We start from the raw sequence: 22,500 nt of genomic DNA, 5'->3' as shown, positions 1-22,500 counted from the left end.
GACACTCTCACATTCACTCACACACACACACACACACACACCGTCACACAAACACACTCGCACTCACCCGGGCACGCTCACATTCACCCTGACACACTCACACACACACTCACACACACACACGCTCACACACACACACTCACGCTCACACACACTCACACACACACACTCACGCTCACACACACTCACACACACACACTCACACACGCACACTCACACATGCACACACACACACAAACTCACACACACACTCACACACACTCACACACACTCATATCACACACTCACACACACTCACAAACACACTCACACCCACACCCACACACATCACACACTCGCACTCACACACACTCACACTCACACACATCACTTGCTCACACATGCACTCACACACACACTCACACACACGCACACACACTCACATCACACACTCACACACACACTCACACACACACACATTGACACACACTCAAACACACACATACTCACATGCACACACACACACACACTCACACACACTCAAACACACACATACTCACATGCACACACACACACACTCACACACACACGCTCACACACACGCTCACACACACACTCACACACACACTCACTCACACACACACACACACACACTCACGCACACTCAAACACACACATACTCACATGCACACACACACACTCACACACACACGCTCACACACACGCTCACACACACACTCACACACGCACTCACACACACACGCACACACACTCACACACACTCAAACACACACATACTCACATGCACACACACACACACTCACACACACACGCTCACACACACGCTCACACACACACTCACACACACACTCACTCACACACACACACTCACACACACACACTCACACACGCACACTCACATACACACTCACACACACTCACACAAGCATTCACACACGCACTCACACACACACTCTCACACTCTCAAACACACACATACTCACACATGCACACACACACTCACACTGACCCTGACACACTCACACTCACTCTCACAGTCACCCACTCACACACACTCACACACTGACATACTCACACTCACCCTGACACACACACACAGACACTCACACTTTCCCTGACACACTCAAACTCACCATGACACACACACACACACTCACACTCACCCTGATGCCCTCACACTCACCCTGACACTCTCACATTCACTCACACACACACACCGTCACACACACACACTCGCACTCACCCGGGCACAGTCACATTCACCCTGACACACTCACACACACACACACTCACACACACACACACTCACACACACACACTCACGCTCACACACACTCACACACACACACTCACACACGCACACTCACACATGCACACACACACACAAACTCACACACACACTCACACACACTCACACACACTCATATCACACACTCACACACACTCACAAACACACTCACACCCACACACATCACACACTCGCACTCACACACACTCACACACATCACATGCTCACACATGCACTCACACACACACTCACACACACGCACACACACTCACATCACACACTCACACACGCACTCACACACACACTCACACACACACTCACACACACTCACACACACTCAAACACACACATACTCACATGCACACACACACACTCACACACACTCAAACACACACATACTCACATGCACACACACACACACTCACACACACACGCTCACACACACGCTCACACACACACTCACACACACACTCACACACACACACACACACACACTCACACACACTCAAACACACACATACTCACATGCACACACACACACACTCACACACACACACGCTCACACACACGCTCACACACACACTCACACACGCTCTCACACACACACTCACACACACTCACACACACTCACACACACTCACAAACACACTCACACCCACACACATCACACACTCGCACTCACACACACTCACACACATCACATGCTCACACATGCACTCACACACACACTCACACACACGCACACACACTCACATCACACACTCACACACGCACTCACACACACACTCACACACACACTCACACACACTCACACACACTCAAACACACACATACTCACATGCACACACACACACTCACACACACTCAAACACACACATACTCACATGCACACACACACACACTCACACACACACGCTCACACACACGCTCACACACACACTCACACACACACTCACACACACACACACACACACACTCACACACACTCAAACACACACATACTCACATGCACACACACACACTCACACACACACACGCTCACACACACGCTCACACACACACTCACACACGCACTCACACACACACTCACTCACACACACACACACACACTCACACACACTCAAACTCACACATACTCACATGCACACACACACACACTCACACACACACACGCTCACACACACGCTCACACACACACTCACACACACACTCACTCACACACACACACACACACTCACACACACACACTCACACACGCACACTCACATACACACTCACACACACTCACACAAGCATTCACACACGCACTCACACACACACTCTCACACTCTCAAACACACACATACTCACACATGCACACACACACACTTACACACACACACTCACACACACACTCACACACACACTCTCACACACACCCACACACAGTCACACACTCACACACTCACACACCCACTCACACACTCACACACTCACATTCACCCTGACACACTCACTTTCATCCTGACACACACACACACACACACACTCACACTCACCCTGGCACACTCACTCACCCTGACACACTCACACACACTCACACTCATATTCACCCTGCCACACTCACACTCACCCTGCCACACTCACACACACACTCTCCCTGACACACTCACACTCACCCTGACACAGACACAGACGCACACACACTCTCACACACTGACACACTCACACTGACCCTGACACACTCACATTCACTCTCACAGTCACCCACTCACACACACTCACACACTGACATACTCACACTCACCCTGACACACACACACAGACACTCACACTTTCCCTGACACACTCAAACTCACCATGACCCACACACACACACTCACACTCACCCTGATGCACTCACACTCACCCTGACACTCACACATTCACTCACACACACACACACCGTCACACACACACACTCGCACTCACCCGGGCACACTCACATTCACCCTGACACACACACACTCACACACACACACACTCACACTCACCCTGACACACTCACACACACGCACACTCACACACACACTGGCACACTCACACTGGCTCACTCACACACACACTCACACACACACTGACACACTCACTCTGACAACACACACTGACACACTCATACCCACTGACACACTTACAGTGACTCATTTGCACTCACACTGACACACTCACCGTGATACACGTACACACACACACTGACACATTCGCAAACTGACACTCACACACGCTGACACTAACATTCACACTGACATACTGACACACTCACACTCACATACTCATTCTCACACTTACACACTCACACTGACACACTCACTCACTCACACACACACTGACACACTCACACACACAGTTCACCCTCACACTGACACACTCACATACTCAAACCCACACTCATTCACTGACACTCACACACAGACTGACACATTCACACACACACTCACACACTGACTCTCACACTTACACACTCACACACTGACAGTCACACTGACACACTCACGCTCACACTGACACACTCAGCTCACACACACACACACCAACACATTCACATGCATGCTCACACTCACACGGAAACAGTCACACTCACACTGACACATTCACACGCACACTGACATACTCACACTCACACTGGCACACGTACACTGACACTGACACACTCACACTGACACACACTCATAATAACACACTCACACTCACAATCACACTGACACACACACTGACACATTAACACTGACACACACACTGACATACTCACACAGACACACACACAGACACTGACACATTCACTCACACACACGCACTCACACACACAGCTCACACTCACACTGATACACTCACACTCACATACTCATACTCACACTGACAGACTCAACACACACTGAAACATTCACACACACACTGACACACACACTGACACTCATACTCACACTGACACGCTCACCCTGACACACTCACACACACACTCACACACTGCCACTGCCACACTCACACACACACGCACTCACATTCGGACTCACACACTGGCACACTCACACTGACGCACTTGCACTGACACACAAGTGTCAGTGTGACATACAATCATTGGCACATTCACACTGACACACTCACACTGACACTCACACTCACACTCACATTGGCACTGTCACACTGACACACTCACACTGACACACTCACACTGACACACTCACTTGCACACACACTGACACTCATACTCACATGGACACACTAACACACTCACACTGACACACTCATTCACACACACACTGACACATTCACACTGACACTCATACACTGACACACTGATATACTCACACTCACTGACATACAATCACTGGCACACTCACACTGACACACTCACACTCACACACTCACACACACACTCACACAATCACACACTCACACTCACCCTGACACACACACACACACACTCACACACACACTCACACACTGACACTCACCCTGACACTCACACACACACACACACTAACACTCACATTCACCCTGACACACACACACACACACACACACTCACAAACACACACACACACTGACACACTCACACTCACCTGGACACACTCGCACTCATCCTGACAAACTCACACTCACCCTGACACACTCAACGTGGCACACTCACACTCATCCTGGCACACTCACACACGCACACACTGTCACACTTACCCTGACACACTTGCACTCATCCTGAAACACTCACCCTGGCACACTCACACTCACCCTGATGCACACACAGACACACACACACACACTCACACACTCACCCTGACACACTCACAGTCACTGTCACACACTCACACTCACACTGACACAGTTGCATACACACTCACTCTCACACACTCACACTCTGACTCACTCACACTCACTCTGACACACACTCTCACAAACTCACACTGACACACTTACACATATGCGGACACACTCTCACACACTCTCACCCTGACACACTCACACTCACTGTCAGACTCTCACACTCACCCTGGCACACACACAGACACACACACACACACACTTACCTTGACACACTTGCACTCATCCTGACACACTCACCCTGACACACTTACACTGACACACTCACACCGATACACACACATACACACTGGCACCCTCACATTGATACACACAGTGTCACACATACTGACACATTCACACTGACACTCACTCACACTGGCACACCCATTCGCACTGACACACACTCACACTGACACACTCACACTGACACACTGACACACTTCACACTCACACTGATACACCCACACTCACACACACATTCAAACACTCACACATACACTCAAACACTCACATTCACACTGACACACTCATTGATACACACACTGACACACTCACACTCACCCTGACACACTCACAGTCACTGTCACACACTCACACACACACACTGACACACTCACACTCATTCTGACACACACACACTCTCACACACACACTGGCACACTCACACACACACACTGACACACTCACACTTACCCTGACAATTCACACACACTCTCGCACTCACTCTGACACACACACTCACCCTGGCACACTCTCTCACACACACACACACACACTCACGCGTACCCTGACACACTTTCACTCATCCTGACACACTCACCCTGATACACTCACACTCACCCTGACACACACTCACCCTGACACACTCACACACACACACATACTCACACACAAACACACACTCACACACTGACGCACTCACACTCAGCCTGACACACTCACACTCATCGTGACACACTCACACTCATCCTGACAAACTCACCCTGACACACTCACACTCATTCTGCCATGCTCTCTCACACACACACACACATACACACACACACACACACACACACTTACCTTGACACACTTGCACTCATCCTGACACACTCACCCTGACACACTTACACTGACACACTCACACCGATACACACACATACACACTGGCACCCTCACATTGATACACACAGTGTCACACATACTGACACATTCACACTGACACTCACTCACACTGGCACACCCATTCGCACTGACACACACTCACACTGACACACTCACACTGACACACTGACACACTTCACACTCACACTGATACACCCACACTCACACACACATTCAAACACTCACACATACACTCAAACACTCACATTCACACTGACACACTCATTGATACACACACTGACAGTCACACTCACACTGACACACACACTGATACACACACTGGCACACGCACACTGACACACACACTGATACACTCACACTGACACACTCACACTGACACTGACACACCCACACTGACACACTCACACTCACTGACGCACACACTCTGACTGACACACTCAAACTCACACTGACACACACACAGTGACTCACTGACACACGCACCCTGACACTCACACTCACACACGCACAATGACACACTCACACGCTGACACTAACACTCATACTGACACACTCACACTCACATACTCATACTCACACTGACACACTCACATTCGCACTGACACACACACGCACCGACACATTCACACTCACACTCACGCTGACACACTCACACTGACACGGACACACACTCTCACTGGCACACTGACACTGACACACTCACACTCACTGACACACTCACACAATCACACTAACACACACACTCACACTCACATGCATACTCACACTGACACACACACTCATACTGACACCCTCACTCACAATTACACAGACAGTGACACGGACACTAACACTCACACGCATGCTCACACTGACACACACTCATACTGACACACTCATTCACACTTACATGGAACAGTGACATGGCGCGGACACTGACACTGACACGGACACTAACACTCACACTTACACTCACACTGACACACTCACCCAGTGACACACTCACACACATGCTCACACCCACACTGATACACTCACACTGACACACACACAGATTGACACACTCACTGACACACTCACACTGGTACACTCACACTCTCGCTGACACACACTCACTGACACACTCACACTGACACACTCACACAATCACACTCAGACTGACACCCACACACTGGCACACTCACACTGACACACACACTGACACAATTATTCACACTGACACACACACTGACACACACTCACTCACTGACACACACACCCTCAAACTCATGCTGACACTGACAGACTTTCTGACACACTCATACTGACACACACTGACACACGCACACTCACTGACACACTTACACACTCAAACTCATACTGAAACTGACAGACACACTCACACTTACACACTCACACTGACACACTCACTGATGCACGAACACTGACACACTAGCACTGACGCACTCATGCTGACACTGACACACTCACATTCACACTCACACACTGGACACTCACACACACACTGACACACTCACACGCACTGACATACAAACGCTGGCACACTCACACAGACACACTTACACTGACACACCCACCCTCACTCTGACACACACACTTACTGACATGCAATCACTGGCACACTCACACTGACACTGACGCACTGACACTGACGCACGCATACGTACACTCACACTAAAACTCATACTCACACTGACACACTCACGTGGACACTGACACAGTTACTCACACACACACACATACTCACACCTACACTCACACTGACACACTCACGCTGACACTAACACTGACACACTCACACCCACAATGACACACTCTTTGATACACACACTGACACTCACACTCACACACTCGCTCAGTGACACGCACACTCATGCTCACACCTACACTGACACACACACACTGACATATTTACACTGACACAAACCCACTCACACTCTCACTGGCACACTCACAATCACTCACACACTCACACTGACACACTCACACTGACACAGCCATTCACTGACACACTGACAAATTCACACTCATACTGACATACTCACTCACACTTGCATGGTCAGTGGCACGGACACTGACACTCACACGAACACGAACACACACTCAATGTCCCTCAGTCCCTCTCTCCCTCAGGGAGATATCTGTACACTGACTGGTGTCTCTCAGTACCTCTCTCTCAGGGAGATATCTGTACACTGACTGGTGTCTCTCAGTCCCTCTCTCTCAGGGAGATGTCTGTACACTGACTGGTGTCTCTCAGTCCCTCTCTCTCTCAGGGAGATATCTGTACACTGACTGGTGTCTCTCAGTCCCTCTCTCTCAGGGAGATATCTGTGCACTGACTGGTGTCTCTCAGTCCCTCTCTCTCAGGGAGATATCTGCACACTGACTGGTGTCTCTCAGTCCCTCTCTCTCAGGGAGATATCTGCACACTGACTGGTGTCTCTCAGTCCCTCTCTCTCAGGGAGATATCTGTACACTGACTGGTGTCTCTCAGTCCCTCTCTCTCAGGGAGATATCTGTACACTGACTGGTGTCTCTCAGTCCCTCTCTCTCAGGGAGATATCTGTACACTGACTGGTGTCTCTCAGTCCCTCTCTCTCAGGGAGATATCTGTACACTGACTGGTGTCTCTCAGTCCCTCTCTCTCAGGGAGATATCTGCACACTGACTGGTGTCTCTCAGTCCCTCTCTCTAAGGGAGATATCTGTACACTGACTGGTGTCTCTCAGTCCCTCTCTCTCAGGGAGATATCTGTACACTGACTGGTGTCTCTCAGTCCCTCTCTCTCAGGGAGATATCTGTGCACTGACTGGTGTCTCTCAGTCCCTCTCTCTCAGGGAGATATCTGCACACTGACTGGTGTCTCTCAGTCCCTCTCTCTCAGGGAGATATCTGCACACTGACTGGTGTCTCTCAGTCCCTCTCTCTAAGGGAGATATCTGTACACTGACTGGTGTCTCTCAGTCCCTCTCTCTCAGGGAGATAACTGTACACTGACTGGTGTCTCTCAGTCCCTCCCTCTCAGGGAGATATCTGTACACTGACTGGTGTCTCTCAGTCCCTCTCTCTCAGGGAGATATCTGTACACTGACTGGTGTCTCTCAGTCCCTCTCTCTCAGGGAGATATCTGTACACTGACTGGTGTCTCTCAGTCCCTCTCTCTCAGGGAGATATCTGCACACTGACTGGTGTCTCTCAGTCCCTCTCTCTAAGGGAGATATCTGTACACTGACTGGTGTCTCTCAGTCCCTCTCTCTCAGGGAGATATCTGTTCACTGACTGGTGTCTCGCAGTCCCTCTCTCTCTCAGGGTGATATCTGTACACTGCCTGGTGTCTCTCAGCCCCTCTCTCTCAGGGTGATATCTGTACACTGACTGGTGTCTCTCAGTCCCTCTCTCTCAGGGAGATATCTGTACACTGACTGGTGTCTCTCAGTCTCTCTCTCTCAGGGAGATATCTGTACACTGACTGGTGTCTCTCAGTCCCTCTCTCTCAGGGAGATATCTGTACACTGACTCGTGTCTCTCAGTCCCTCTCTCTCAGGGAGATATCTGTACACTGACTGGTGTCTCTCAGTCCCTCTCTCTCAGGGAGATATCTGTACACTGACTGGTGTCTCTCAGTCTCTCTCTCTCAGGGAGATATCTGTACACTGACTGGTGTCTCTCAGTCCCTCTCTCTCAGGGAGATGTCTGTACACTGACTGGTGTCTCTCAGTCCCTCTCTTTCAGGGCAATATCTGTACACTGACTGGTGTCTCTCAGTCCCTCTCTCTCAGGGAGATAACTGTACACTGACTTGTGTCTCTCAGTCCCTCTCTCTCAGGGAGATATCTGGACACTGACTGGTGTCTCTCAGTCCCTCTCTCTCAGGGAGATATCTGTACACTGACTGGTGTCTCTCAGTCCCTCTCTCTCAGGGAGATATCTGTACACTGACTGGTGTCTCTCAGTCCCTCTCTCTCTCAGGGAGATATCTGTACACTGACTGGTGTCTCTCAGTCCCTCTCTCTCTGGGAGATATCTGTACACTGACTGGTGTCTCTCAGTCCCTCTCTCTCTCAGGGAGATATCTGTACACTGACTGGTGTCTCTCAGTCCCTCTCTCTCAGGGAGATACCTGTACACCGACTGGTGTCTCTCAGTCCCTCTCTCTCAGGGAGATATCTGTACACTGACTGGTGTCTCTCTGTCCCTCTCTCTCAGGGAGATGTCTGTACACTGACTGGTGTCTCTCAGTCCCTCTCTTTCAGGGCGATATCTGTACACTGACTGGTGTCTCTCAGTCCCTCTCTCTCAGGGAGATAACTGTACACTGACATGTGTCTCTCAGTCCCTCTCTCTCAGGGAGATATCTGGACACTGACTGGTGTCTCTCAGTCCCTCTATCTCAGGTAGATATCTGTACACTGACTGGTGTCTCTCAGTCCCTCTCTCTCAGGGAGATATCTGTACACTGACTGGTGTCTCTCAGTCCCTCTCTCTCAGGGAGATATCTGTACACTGACTGGTGTCTCTCAGTCCCTCTCTCTCAGGGAGATATCTGTACACTGACTGGTGTCTCTCAGTCCCTCACTCTCAGGGAGATATCTGTACACTGACTGGTGTCTCTCCGTCCCTCTCTCTCAGGGAGATACCTGTATACTGACTGGTGTCTCTCAGTCCCGCTCTCTCAGGGAGATACCTGTATACTGACTGGTGTCTCTCAGTCCCTCTCTCTCAGGGAGAGATCTGTACACTGCCTGGTGTCTCTCTGTCCCTCTCTCCCAGGGAGATATCTGTACACTGACTGGTGTCTCTCTGTCCCTCTCTCTCAGGGAGATGTCTGTACACTGACTGGTGTCTCTCAGTCCCTCTCTCTCAGGGAGATATCTGTACACTGACTGGTGTCTCTCAGTCCCTCTCTCCCAGGGAGATATCTGTACACTGACTGGTGTCTCTCAGTCCCTCTCTCCCAGGGAGATATCTGTGCACTGACTGGTGTCTCTCAGTCCCTCTCTCTCAGGGAGATATCTGTACACTGACTGGTGTCTCCCAGTCCCTCTCTCTCAGGGAGATATCTGTTCACTGACTGGTGTCTCTCAGTCCCTCTCTCTCAGGGAGATATCTGTACACTGACTGGTGTCTCTCAGTCCCTCTCTCCCAGGGAGATATCTGTACACTGACTGGTGTCTCTCAGTCCCTCTCTCTCAACGAGATATCTGTACACTGACTGGTGTCTCTCAGTCCCTCTCTCTCAGGGTGATATCTGTACACTGACTGGTGTCTCTCAGTCCCTCTCTCTCAGGGAGATATCTGTACACTGACTGGTGTCTCTCAGTCCCTCTCTCTCAGGGAGATATCTGCACACTGACTGGTGTCTCTCAGTCCCTCTCTCTCAACGAGATATCTGTCCACTGACTGGTGTCTCTCAGTCCCTCTCTCTCAGGGAGATATCTGTACACTGACTGGTGTCTCTCAGTCCCTCTCTCTCAGAGAGATATCTGTACACTGACTGGTGTCTCTCAGTCCCTCTCTCTCAAGGAGATATCTGTCAGTGACTGGTGTCTCTCAGTCCCTCTCTCTCAGGGAGATATCTGTACACTGACTGGTGTCTCAGTCTCTCTCTCTCAGGGAGATATCTGTACACTGACTGGTGTCTCTCAGTCCCTCTCTCTCAGGGAGATATCTGTACACTGACTGGTGTCTCTCAGTCCCTCTCTCTCAGGGAGATATCTGTACACTGACTGGTGTCTCTCAGTCCCTCTCTCTCAGAGAGATATCTGTACACTGACTGGTGTCTCTCAGTCCCTCTCTCTCAAGGAGATATCTGTCAGTGACTGGTGTCTCTCAGTTCCTCTCTCTCAGGGAGATATCTGTACACTGACTGGTGTCTCTCAGTCCCTCTCTCTCAGGGAGATATCTGTACACTGACTGGTGTCTCTCAGTCCCTCTCTCTCAGGGAGATATCTGTACACTGACTGGTGTCTCTCAGTCCCTCTCTCTCAGAGAGATATCTGTACACTGACTGGTGTCTCTCAGTCCCTCTCTCTCAAGGAGATATCTGTCAGTGACTGGTGTCTCTCAGTTCCTCTCTCTCAGGTAGATATCTGTACACTGACTGGTGTCTCTCAGTCCCTCTCTCACAGGGAGATACCTGTACACTGACTGGTGTCTCTCAGTCCCTCTCTCTCAGGGAGATATCTCTACACTGACTGGTGTCTCTCAGTCTCTCTCTCTCAGGGAGATATCTGTACACTGACTGGTGTCTCTCAGTCCCTCTCTCTCAGGGAGATATCTGTACACTGACTGGTGTCTCTCAGTCCCTCTCTCTCAGGGAGCTATCTGTACAATGACTGGTGAACTCTCTGTAACATATTAGATGGTGAGTTTTCACAATGTTGTATTATCCAACAGAATCTGTGTCAGGAACATTACTGTGAGTCTCTCGGCCTGGCACACATCGGAACAGTCTGCACAATGGATCAGAACTGTGCAGTTATCCAGGACATTGGACTTCAAAGTGCTTTCACGATTGCTCATGAAATCGGTAAACTACTCCAGCAAAGCAGCTTTACTCAGTACCTGTCCTGGGAGTGTTTGATGGGGACAGTGTAGAGGGAGCTTTACTCTGTATCTAACCCCGTGCTGTACCTGTCCTGGGAGTGTTTGATGGGGACAGTGTAGAGGGAGCTTTACTCTGTATCTAACCCCGTGCTGTACCAGTCCTGGGAGTGTTTGATGGGGACAGTGTAGAGGGAGCTTTACTCTGTATCTAACCCCGTGCTGTACCTGTCCTGGGAGTGTTTGATGGGGACAGTGTAGAGGGAGATTTACTCCGTATCTAATCCTGTGCGGTACCTGTCCTGGGAATGTTTGATGGGGACAGTGTAGAGGAGACGTACTCTGTATCTAACCCCGTGCTGTACCTGTCCTGGGAGTGTTTGATGGGGACAGTGTAGAGGGAGATTTACTCTGTATCTAATCCTGTGCTGTACCTGTCCTGGGAATGTTTGATGGGGACAGTGTAGAGGGAGCTTTACTCTGTATCTAACCCCGTGCTGTACCTGTCTTGGGAGTGTTTGATGGGGACAGTGCAGAGGGAGCTTTACTCTGTATCTAACCCCGTGCTGTACCTGTCCTGGGAGTGTTTGATGGGGACAGTGTAGAGGAGACGTACTCTGTATCTAACCCCGTGCTGTACCTGTCCTGGGAGTGTTTGATGGGGACAGTGTAGAGGAGACCTACTCTGTATCTAACCCCGTTCTGTACCTGTCCTGGGAGTGTTTAATGGGGACAGTGTAGAGGGAGATTTACTCTGTATCTAACCATTTACTCTGTATCTAACCCTGTGCTGTACCTGTCCTGGGAATGTTTGATGGGGACAGTGCAGAGGGAGCTTTACTCTGTATCTAACCCCGTGCTGTACCTGTCCTGGGAGTGTTTGATGTGGACAGTGTAGAGGGAGCTTTACTCTGTATCTAACCCCGTGCTGTACCTGTCCTGGGAGTGTTTGATGGGGACAGTGCAGAGGGAGCTTTACTCTGTATCTAACCCCGTGCTGCACCTGTCCTGGGAGTGTTTGATGGGGACAGTGTAGAGGGAGCTTTACTCTGTATCTAACCCCGTGCTGTACCTGTCCTGGGAGTGTTTGATGGGGACAGTGTAGAGAGAGTTTTACTCTGTATCTAACCCTGTGCTGTACCTGTCCTGGGAATGTTTGATGGGGACAGTGTAGAGGAGACGTACTCTGTATCTAACCCCGTTCTGTACCTGTCCTGGGAGTGTTTAATGGGGACAGTGTAGAGGGAGATTTACTCTGTATCTAACCCTGTGCTGTACCTGTCCTGGGAGTGTTTGATGGGGACAGTGTCGAGGGAGCTTTACTCTGTATCTAACCCTGTGCTGTACCTGTCCTGGGAGTGTTTGATGGGGACAGTGTAGAGGGAGCTTTACTCTGTATCTAACCCCGTGCTGTACCTGTCCTGGGAGTGTTTGATGGGGACAGTGTAGAGGGAGATTTACTCTGTATCTAACCCTGTGCTGTACCTGTCCTGGGAGTGTTTGATGGGGACAGTGCAGAGGGAGCTTTACTCTGTATCTAACCCCGTGCTGCACCTGTCCTGGGAGTGTTTGATGGGCAGTGTAGAGGGAGATTTACTCTGTATCTAACAGCCTCCTCTGATTTGCCTGAAGGACATCTCCTGGGAATGCCGCACGATAGTTCCGACATTTGTGCCCAAGTGGGTGAGCTGCCATCTGCCAACCAGATGATGTCGAACATGTTGACTCGCATTGATTACTCTGAACCCTGGTCCCGCTGCAGCAGCAAGCTCTCTCTGGGATTCTTTGAGTCCAAACGAGGTACGTTGTTGTCTGTGTTTAACCAGGTCGCTACGACCCGTCGAGTGCATGGGTGCAGAGACTTTAGTCTCAATATCAGGGTTATTCCCAGCAGCGGGATTTTCCCTTCCTGCTGCAGTGATTTGGCTGTGTGTCAGAGTCTCCGACCTCACTGCAGTGGCAGTGTGGTGTGAGCAGCCGCTAAGCCTGCGCTCTCAGGATTCTCTCTGCACCACTTTCCTTCCCATTTTCAACCTGCACCCTGCCTGAGCGACAGAATGATACCGAGAGGCACTGTGTCGGCCAATAGAAATCAGCCCCCACAGGATTTGTCTTATCCACAGTGAGAACATTTTTGTCTGCATTTCCTTATCTCCGCATGGCTTTTCTACATTTAAAATAAATGGCAGCAGCATGTTTTTTTGATTTTTAAGTATAACAAATGTTACTTGTTCTCTCACAGTTTCCCTCATCCCAGTGTGAGCTGATGCTTTTTGGGTGGACTAACAATACCTGGGAATACACGATGACTGTTGTGGTGGCACAGTGGTTAGCACTGCTACCTCAGGGACCTGGGTTCGATCTGGCCTCGGCTCACTGTCTGTGTGGAGTCTGCACGTTCTCCCCGTGTCTGCGTGGGTTTCCTCCGGGTGCTCCGGTTTCCTCCCACAGTCCAAAGATGTGCGGGTTAGGTGGATTGGCCATGCCAAATTCTCCCTCAGTGTATCCGAACAGGCGCCAGACTGTGGGGATTTTCACAGTAACTTCATTGCATGTTAATGTAAGCCGACTTGTAACAATAATAAATAAAAACTGCTGGGAAGTACGGAGGATCAGAAGGACCTTGGGGTGCAGGTCCATAGATCCCTGAAGGCAGCAGGATGGGTAGATAAGGTGGTTAAAAAGGAACACGTGATACTTGTTTTTATTAACCCAGGCATTGAATATAAGCGCAGGGAGGTTATGATGGAGCTGTATAAAACACTGGTTAGGCCACAGCTGGAGTACTGAGTGCAGTTCTGGTCACCACACTATAGGACGGATGTGATTGCGTTGGAGAGAGAGCAGAGGAGATTCACCAGGATGCTGCCTGGGATGGAGCGTTCCAGCTATGGAGAGAGGCTGGATAGACTGGGATTGTTTTCCTCAGAGCAGAGAAGGCTGAGGGGGGACATGATTGATGTGTGTAAGATCATGAGGGACTTAGATAGGGTAGATAGGAAGAAACCTTTCCCCTTAGTAGAGGGGTCAATAACCAGACAGAGAGATTTAAGGAAAGGGGCAGGAGATTTAGAGAGGATCCCAGAGAATGGTGGGAATGTGGAATTTACAGCCTGAATGAGGTTTGTTAATCCTTCTTAGTTCAGGGCAGTTTTTGGAATCCTGAAGCCTGGTGGTCTATCATCCTTACATTTTGCCAAGAGTTCAGACAATGGTAGATGTGATTTTGGATTTGATTTAATTTGATTTATTGTCATATGTATTAACATACAGTGAAAAGTATTGTTTCTTGCACGCTATACAGACAAAGCATACCGTTCATAGAGAAGGAAATGGGAGAGTGCAGAATGTAGTGTTACAGTTATAGCTAGAGTGTAGAGAAAGGTCAACTTAATGTGAGGTAGGTCCGTTCAAAAGTCTGACAGCAGCAGGGAAGAAGCTGTTCTTGAGTCGGCTGGTACGTGACCTCAGACTTTTTCCCGAAGGAAGAAGGTGGAAGAGAGAATGTCCAGGGTGCGTGGGGTCCTTAATTATGCTGGCTGCTTTGCTGAGGCAGCGGGAAGTGTAGACAGAGTCAATGGACGGGAGGCTGGTTTGTGTGATGGATTGGGCTACATTCACGACCTATTGTGGTTTCTTACGGTCTTGGGCAGAGCAGGAGCCATACCAAGCTGTGATACAACCAGAAAGAATGCTTTCTATGGTCCATCTGTAAAAGTTGATGAGAGTTGTAGCTGACATGCCAAATTTCCTTAGTCTTCTGAGAAAGTAGAGGCGTTGGTGGGCTTTCTTAACTATAGTGTGGCATAGGGGGACCAGGACAGGGTGTTGGTGATCTGGACACTTTAAAACTTGAAGCTCTCAACCCTTTCTGAGATCCACTGAGGTCCATCAGGGGAACTGCCTGGACTGTTTTTTAAGTCCAGGATGTTGCAATTTCTCCACTATCACAAGCGGTCTGTCACTTGATGCCGAAATCAACAGGCAGGCATCGCAAAAGCCGTCTCTGTTGTGTCCAAGCCGAGATTTGTTTTATTCATCCAAGGGATGTGTTTGCTTCACTGGTGAGGCCAGTAATTATTGCTCATTCTAATTGCCCCTTGAGGAGGGGGCGCTAAGTGCTGTTTGGCAAGGAATTCCAGGATTTTTGAAAAAAATCAGCCAATATATTTCCAATCAGGATGGTGAATGGGATTGGGAGGAAACCATAGAATCCCTACAGTGCAGAAAGAGGCCATCTGGCCCATCGAGTCTGCACCGACCACAATCCCACCCAGGCCCTACCCCCATATCCCTACATATTTACCCACTAATCCCTCTAACCCTCATATTTACCCGCTAATCCCTCTAATCTAGGCATCCCGGGACAGTAAGGGGCAATTGAGTTTGGCCAATCAACCTAACCCGCACATCTTTGGACTGTGGGAGGAAACCGGAGCACCCGGAGGAAACCTACCCAGACACGAGGAGAATGTGCAAACTCCACACAGACAGTGACCCGAGCCGGGAATCGAACCCAGGTTCCCGGAGCTGTGAAGCAGCAGTGCTAACCACTGTGCTACCGTGCCGCCCCGGAGGGAAGGAGAGAGGGTGAGAGAGAGAGAGAGAGAAGGAATAGGGATAGGACAGAGGGAGGGGAGAGGATGGGAAGGAGAGAGGGAGAGGGTGAAGGGAGAAGAAGTGACGGATGAAGCAAGAACTCTGGAAGAAGATAGAGGGAGGGAGAGAGTGCAGGGGAGGAAGAAATGATAGAGAGAGTTGGTAGAGGAAGAAAGAGGGAGAGTGTGAAAGAGAGAGGGAGTATGTGAGGAGGAAGTTGAGAAGGAGAAGGAGAGTGGAAAGCAGGGAGGAAGGTTAAGAATGGGCGAGGTGGGACACAGAGAGGGAGATGGCATGGGGAAGAAGAGAGGGAGGGAAAGTGAGAAAGGAGAGAGAGAGAATAGGGGAAAGAGAGAGGGAAGGTAAGAGAATGTGAGAGGGGGGAAAGAAGTGAGAGAGAAGGAAGTGGAGAGATAGAGAATGAATGAGAGGCAAGGAAAGAGTGAAGATGGAGAGAGGAAGGTTGTGAGAAAGAGGTGAGGAGGGAAAAGAGCAAGGAATGATGGAGGGAGAGAGAAATAGTGGGATGAAGGGAAAATAAAAATGGGGAATTGAGGGAGGGAGAGTGGAGAAGGAGCGAGGGAGAGAGAGTGGAAGAGGCAATTGGGAGGTCGAGAGAGATGAAAGTAGAGAGAAAGGGTGGGGAAGGAGACAGCGAGAGAGAAATGGGGGGGGAGGGAGAGGATAAAGAGCGATGAAGAGAGAAAGAGAGTGGGGAAGGAGAGACAAACTGACAGAATGAGCGAGGGAGAGAGAGAGAGAGAAAATGGGGAAATGAGAGAAGAGAGCGATAGAGAGAGTGCGTAAGAGAGAGAGAGACAAGAGGAGAAGGAAGGAGAAAGAGAGAAAAAAATGATAGTACGAGAAAGGAGGGGAGAGGGCCGAGGAGAAAGAGAGAGAGATCGGGAAGTGAGAAGGAGAGAGAGGAAAGGATAGATAGTGGGGCAGGAGGGAGGGACAAGAGGAAAAATGAGGGAGGGACTAAGAGAGATAATGAGAGAAAGAGGAAGGGAAAGGAACCAGATGGGGACAGAGAGGCAGCGAGTGAGAATGGGAAAAGAGTAGGGGAGGAGGAGCAGAGAGAGGGCGGGAGAGAAAGAAAGAGACAGGGAGAGAGACACAGAGAGACCGAAAGAGGGACAGAGCGAGACAGAGAGAGGGAGAGACGGTCAGAGATTGGGACGGAGAGAGACAGAGAGTGGGACAGAGAGACAGGGAGAGAGAGAGAAAGACGGAGAGAGAGACAGAGAGAGATGGAGAGACAGACGAGAGAAAGAGACGGAGAGAGAGAGGGAGGTTGGAAGCAGGGAGCGAGTGAATGGAGAACACTTCTCTTCAACCTTGGAGTTTGTTTGTGAATTCTCAGCATGTGACCTTGTATCGAGCCCCTCGGACTCAATCCAAGTGAGGCAATGGTTGTTTCACTGAGCCACAGACTGAACTCACCGATCCACATAATCTCCAACTCCCACATTTCATCCAAAAAATACAAAAACAGTCTGACAAGGAATGCAAAATGCCCTGAAAAAAAAACAGACTTAACTCTCGACTAATCATCCTGCATCAACATTTCTGGCTTCATCCAGAGAGAGCACAATAAATACAAAACAAATCAACCAGCATCAGAAAAAAACACTGTCAGTACTGAGGGAGCGCTGCACTGTCAGAGGGTCAGTACTGAGGGAGTGCTGCACTGTCAGAGGGTCAGTACTGAGGGAGTGCTGCACTGTCAGAGGGTCAGTACTGAGGGAGTGCTGCACTGTCAGAGGGTCAGTCCTGAGGGAGTGCTGCACTGTCAGAGGGTCAGTACTGAGGGAGTGCTGCACTGTCAGAGGGTCAGTACTGAGGGAGCGCTGCACTGTCAGAGGGTCAGTACTGAGGGAGTGCTGCACTGTCAGAGGGTCAGTACTGAGGGAGTGCTGCACTGTCAGAGGGTCAGTACTGAGGGGGTGCTGCACTGTCAGAGGGTCAGTACTGAGGGAGTGCTGCACTGTCAGAGGGTCAGTACTGAGGGGGTGCTGCACTGTCAGAGGGTCAGTACTGAGGGAGTGCTGCACTGTCAGAGGGTCAGTACTGAGGGGGTGCTGCACTGTCAGAGGGTCAGTACTGAGGGAGTGCTGCACTGTCAGAGGGTCAGTACTGAGGGGGTGCTGCACTGTCAGAGGGTCAGTACTGAGGGAGCGCTGCACTGTCAGGGGGTCAGTACTGAGAGAGCGCTGCACTGTCAGAGGGTCAGTACTGAGAGAGCGCTGCACTGTCAGAGGGTCAGTACTGAGAGAGTGCTGCACTGTCAGAGGGTCAGTACTGAGAAAGCGCTGCACTGTTGAATACCACTTGACTAAACTACCCCCAACTCAGTTTACCCTCTTCACCCACCTGCCACTCACCCAGCTACCCATCGCTCCATTTGCCCATCTGCCCACTTACATCTTCAACAGCCTGCCCACCTCTGCGCCTTCTCCCTTGCCGACTTACTGACTCTTGCCCACTGCACCCATCTACCTGCCTCCCCCACAAGCTCCCTGCAGTCTCATCCCCCCGCCCTCCCCCCCAGTTGCCCAGCTCAGTCTCTCGGTCACTCACACTTTACCAGTTTATCCGTTTACTGACTCATTGTGTGACCACTAAAACAGTGACCCCTACCCTGGACAATGGGGACTAATCCTGCCTTCACCCTCAACTCTGATCCAACACTGCTTCCCGATTGGGTCTTTGCTGCAGATTCCTGGCAAAGTTGGGCTTGTGTCAGCCCCACTGGGAGAACTCAGCAGCATCAGGTTGAGAATATTGAGGAGCACGAGGGTATTGTGAAAAATAAACACATTTACTCTGTCGATTTGGGCCTCTCACTCTCCTTTCCCCTCACCCTGTCTCTTTATATCTCCCTTTCTGTGTCCCCCTCTCTGCTCCTCTCGCTCCCTGTCCATCTTGCTCTGTCTCTCTCTAACTCTCACTGTCTGTCTCTCCTGCTTTGTCCGTGTGTCTCTCTGACTCTCTCACTATCTCTGTCTCTCTCTTGCTCTCTCTCTCTCTCTCCCCCTCTCTCTGTCTCTATCTCTCCGTGCCCCTGTCACTGTCTCTGTCTCTCTCTCTCTCTCCCTCTCTCTCTCTTTCTCTCTCTCTGTCCCTCTCTCTCGCTCTCTCCTTCTATCTATCTCTGATTCTCTCTCTTCCCCCCCTCTCTCTCTCTCTGTCCCTCTCCCTCTCTCTGTCCCTCTCACTCACTCTCTGTCTGTCTCTCTCCCTCTCTCTGTCCCTCTCCCTCTCTCTGTCCCTCTCACTCACTCTCTGTCTCTCTCTCTCTCTCTGTCCCTCTCCCTCTCTCTGTCCCTCTCACTCACTCTCTGTCTCTCTCTCTCTCTCTGTCCCTCTCCCTCTCTCTGTCCCTCTCACTCACTCTCTGTCTCTCTGTCTCTCTCTGTCCCTCTCCCTCTCTCTGTCCCTCTCACTCACTCTCTGTCTCTCTCTCTCTCTCTGTCCCTCTCCCTCTCTCTGTCCCTCTCACTCACTCTCTGTCTCTCTGTCTCTCTCTGTCCCTCTCCCTCTCTCTGTCCCTCTCACTCACTCTCTGTCTCTCTCTCTCTCTCTGTCCCTCTCCCTCTCTCCGTCCCTCTCACTCACTCTCTGTCTCTCTCTCTCTCTGTGTCCCTCTCCCTCTCTCTGTCCCTCTCACTCACTCTCTGTCTCTCTCTCTCTCTCTGTCCCTCTCCCTCTCTCCGTCCCTCTCACACACTCTCTGTCTCTTTCTCTCTCTCTGTCCCTCTCGCTCTCTCTGTCCCTCTCACTCACTCTCTGTCTCTCTCTCTCTCTCTCTGTCCCTCTCCCTCTCTCTGTCCCTCTCAGTCACTCTCTGTCTGTCTGTTTCCCTCTCTCTGTCCCTCTCACACACTCTCTGTCTCTCTCTCTCTCTCTCTGTCCCTCTCCCTCTCTCCATCCCTCTCACTCTCTCTCCCTGTCTCTGTCCCTCTCACTCACTCTCTGTCTCTCTCTCTCTCTCTGTCCCTCTCCCTCTCTCCATCCCTCTCACTCTCTCTCCCTGTCTCTCTGCCTCTCATTCCCACCCAGAGCACTGTGTAACCTCTCCGTCTCTCTGTGTATCCACACACCCTCACAGCGGACTGCCTGTTGAACAAGCCGCTGGTGTCTATGGCTGAGACTGCTCCTCTTGCTGGCAGGAACTACGACGCAGACCAGCAGTGTCGCCTGTCCTTCGGGCCGGGACACCGCTGGAGACCGGGAACCGACCCCTGTCGCATCCTCTGGTGTATGGCCAGGCGGCAAGGCCAGTGGCATCACTCCAGCAAGCAACTCCCAGCGGCAGACGGCACCAACTGTGGCCTGGGGAAGGTGTGTCTGAGCGGGCAGTGTGTGGCCAACTGGCAACAGGCGGTGAGTAACAGAAGCTTCACCACAGGAGCAGATAGAGGGAGATTTACTCTGTATCTAACCCCGTGCTGTACCTGTCCTGGGAGTGTTTGATGGGGACAGTGTAGAGGGAGCTTTACTCTGTATCTAACCCCATGCTGTACCTGTCCTGGGAGTGTTTGATGGGGACAGTGTAGAGGGAGCTTTACTCTGTATCTAACCCCGTGCTGTACCTGTCCTGGGAGTGTTTGATGGGGACAGTGTAGAGGGAGCTTTACTCTGTATCTAACCCCGTGCTGTACCTGTCCTGGGAGTGTTTGATGGGACAGTGTAGAGGGAGCTTTACTCTGTATCTAACCCCGTGCTGTACCTGTCCTGGGAGTGTTTGATGGGGACAGTGTAGAGGGAGCTTTACTCTGTATCTAACCCCGTGCTGTACCTGTCCTGAGAGTGTTTGATGGGGACAGTGTAGAATGAGCTTTACTCTGTATCTAACCCGGTGCTGTACCTGTCCTGGGAGTGTTTGATGGGGACAGTGAAGAGGGAGCTTTACTCTGTATCTAACCCCGTGCTGTACCTGTCCTGGGAGTGTTTGATGGGGACAGTGTAGAGGGAGCTTTACTCTGTATCTAACCCCGTGCTGTACCTGTCCTGGGAGTGTTTGATGGGGCAGTGTAGAGGGAGCTTTACTCTGTATCTAAACCCGTGCTGTACCTGTCCTGGGAGTGTTTGATGGGGACAGTGTAGAGGGAGCTTTACTCTGTATCTAACCCCGTGCTGTACCTGTCCTGGGAGTGTTTGAT

The 22,500-nt window shown here is 50.7% G+C and overlaps 1 protein-coding gene across 1 annotated transcript in view; it reads left to right on the top strand.

The window, feature by feature from the left end:
* The window catches only part of LOC144486461 (A disintegrin and metalloproteinase with thrombospondin motifs 4-like), a 100,672-nt gene that overhangs the window by 40,072 nt on the left and 38,100 nt on the right, over positions 1–22,500 (top strand). Inside the window, exons 2-4 of the mRNA XM_078204495.1 lie at positions 12,587–12,719; positions 14,366–14,533; positions 21,447–21,721. Coding sequence (XP_078060621.1) covers positions 12,587–12,719; positions 14,366–14,533; positions 21,447–21,721 — 576 coding nt within the window. The remainder of the gene's footprint in view (positions 1–12,586; positions 12,720–14,365; positions 14,534–21,446; positions 21,722–22,500) is intronic.

Source organism: Mustelus asterias, unplaced genomic scaffold (assembly GCF_964213995.1).
Source record: "Mustelus asterias unplaced genomic scaffold, sMusAst1.hap1.1 HAP1_SCAFFOLD_348, whole genome shotgun sequence".
NCBI lineage: Eukaryota > Metazoa > Chordata > Chondrichthyes > Carcharhiniformes > Triakidae > Mustelus > Mustelus asterias.
The sequence above is the reverse complement of the archived record's forward strand: the minus strand, read 5'-3'. Positions and strand labels throughout refer to the sequence as shown.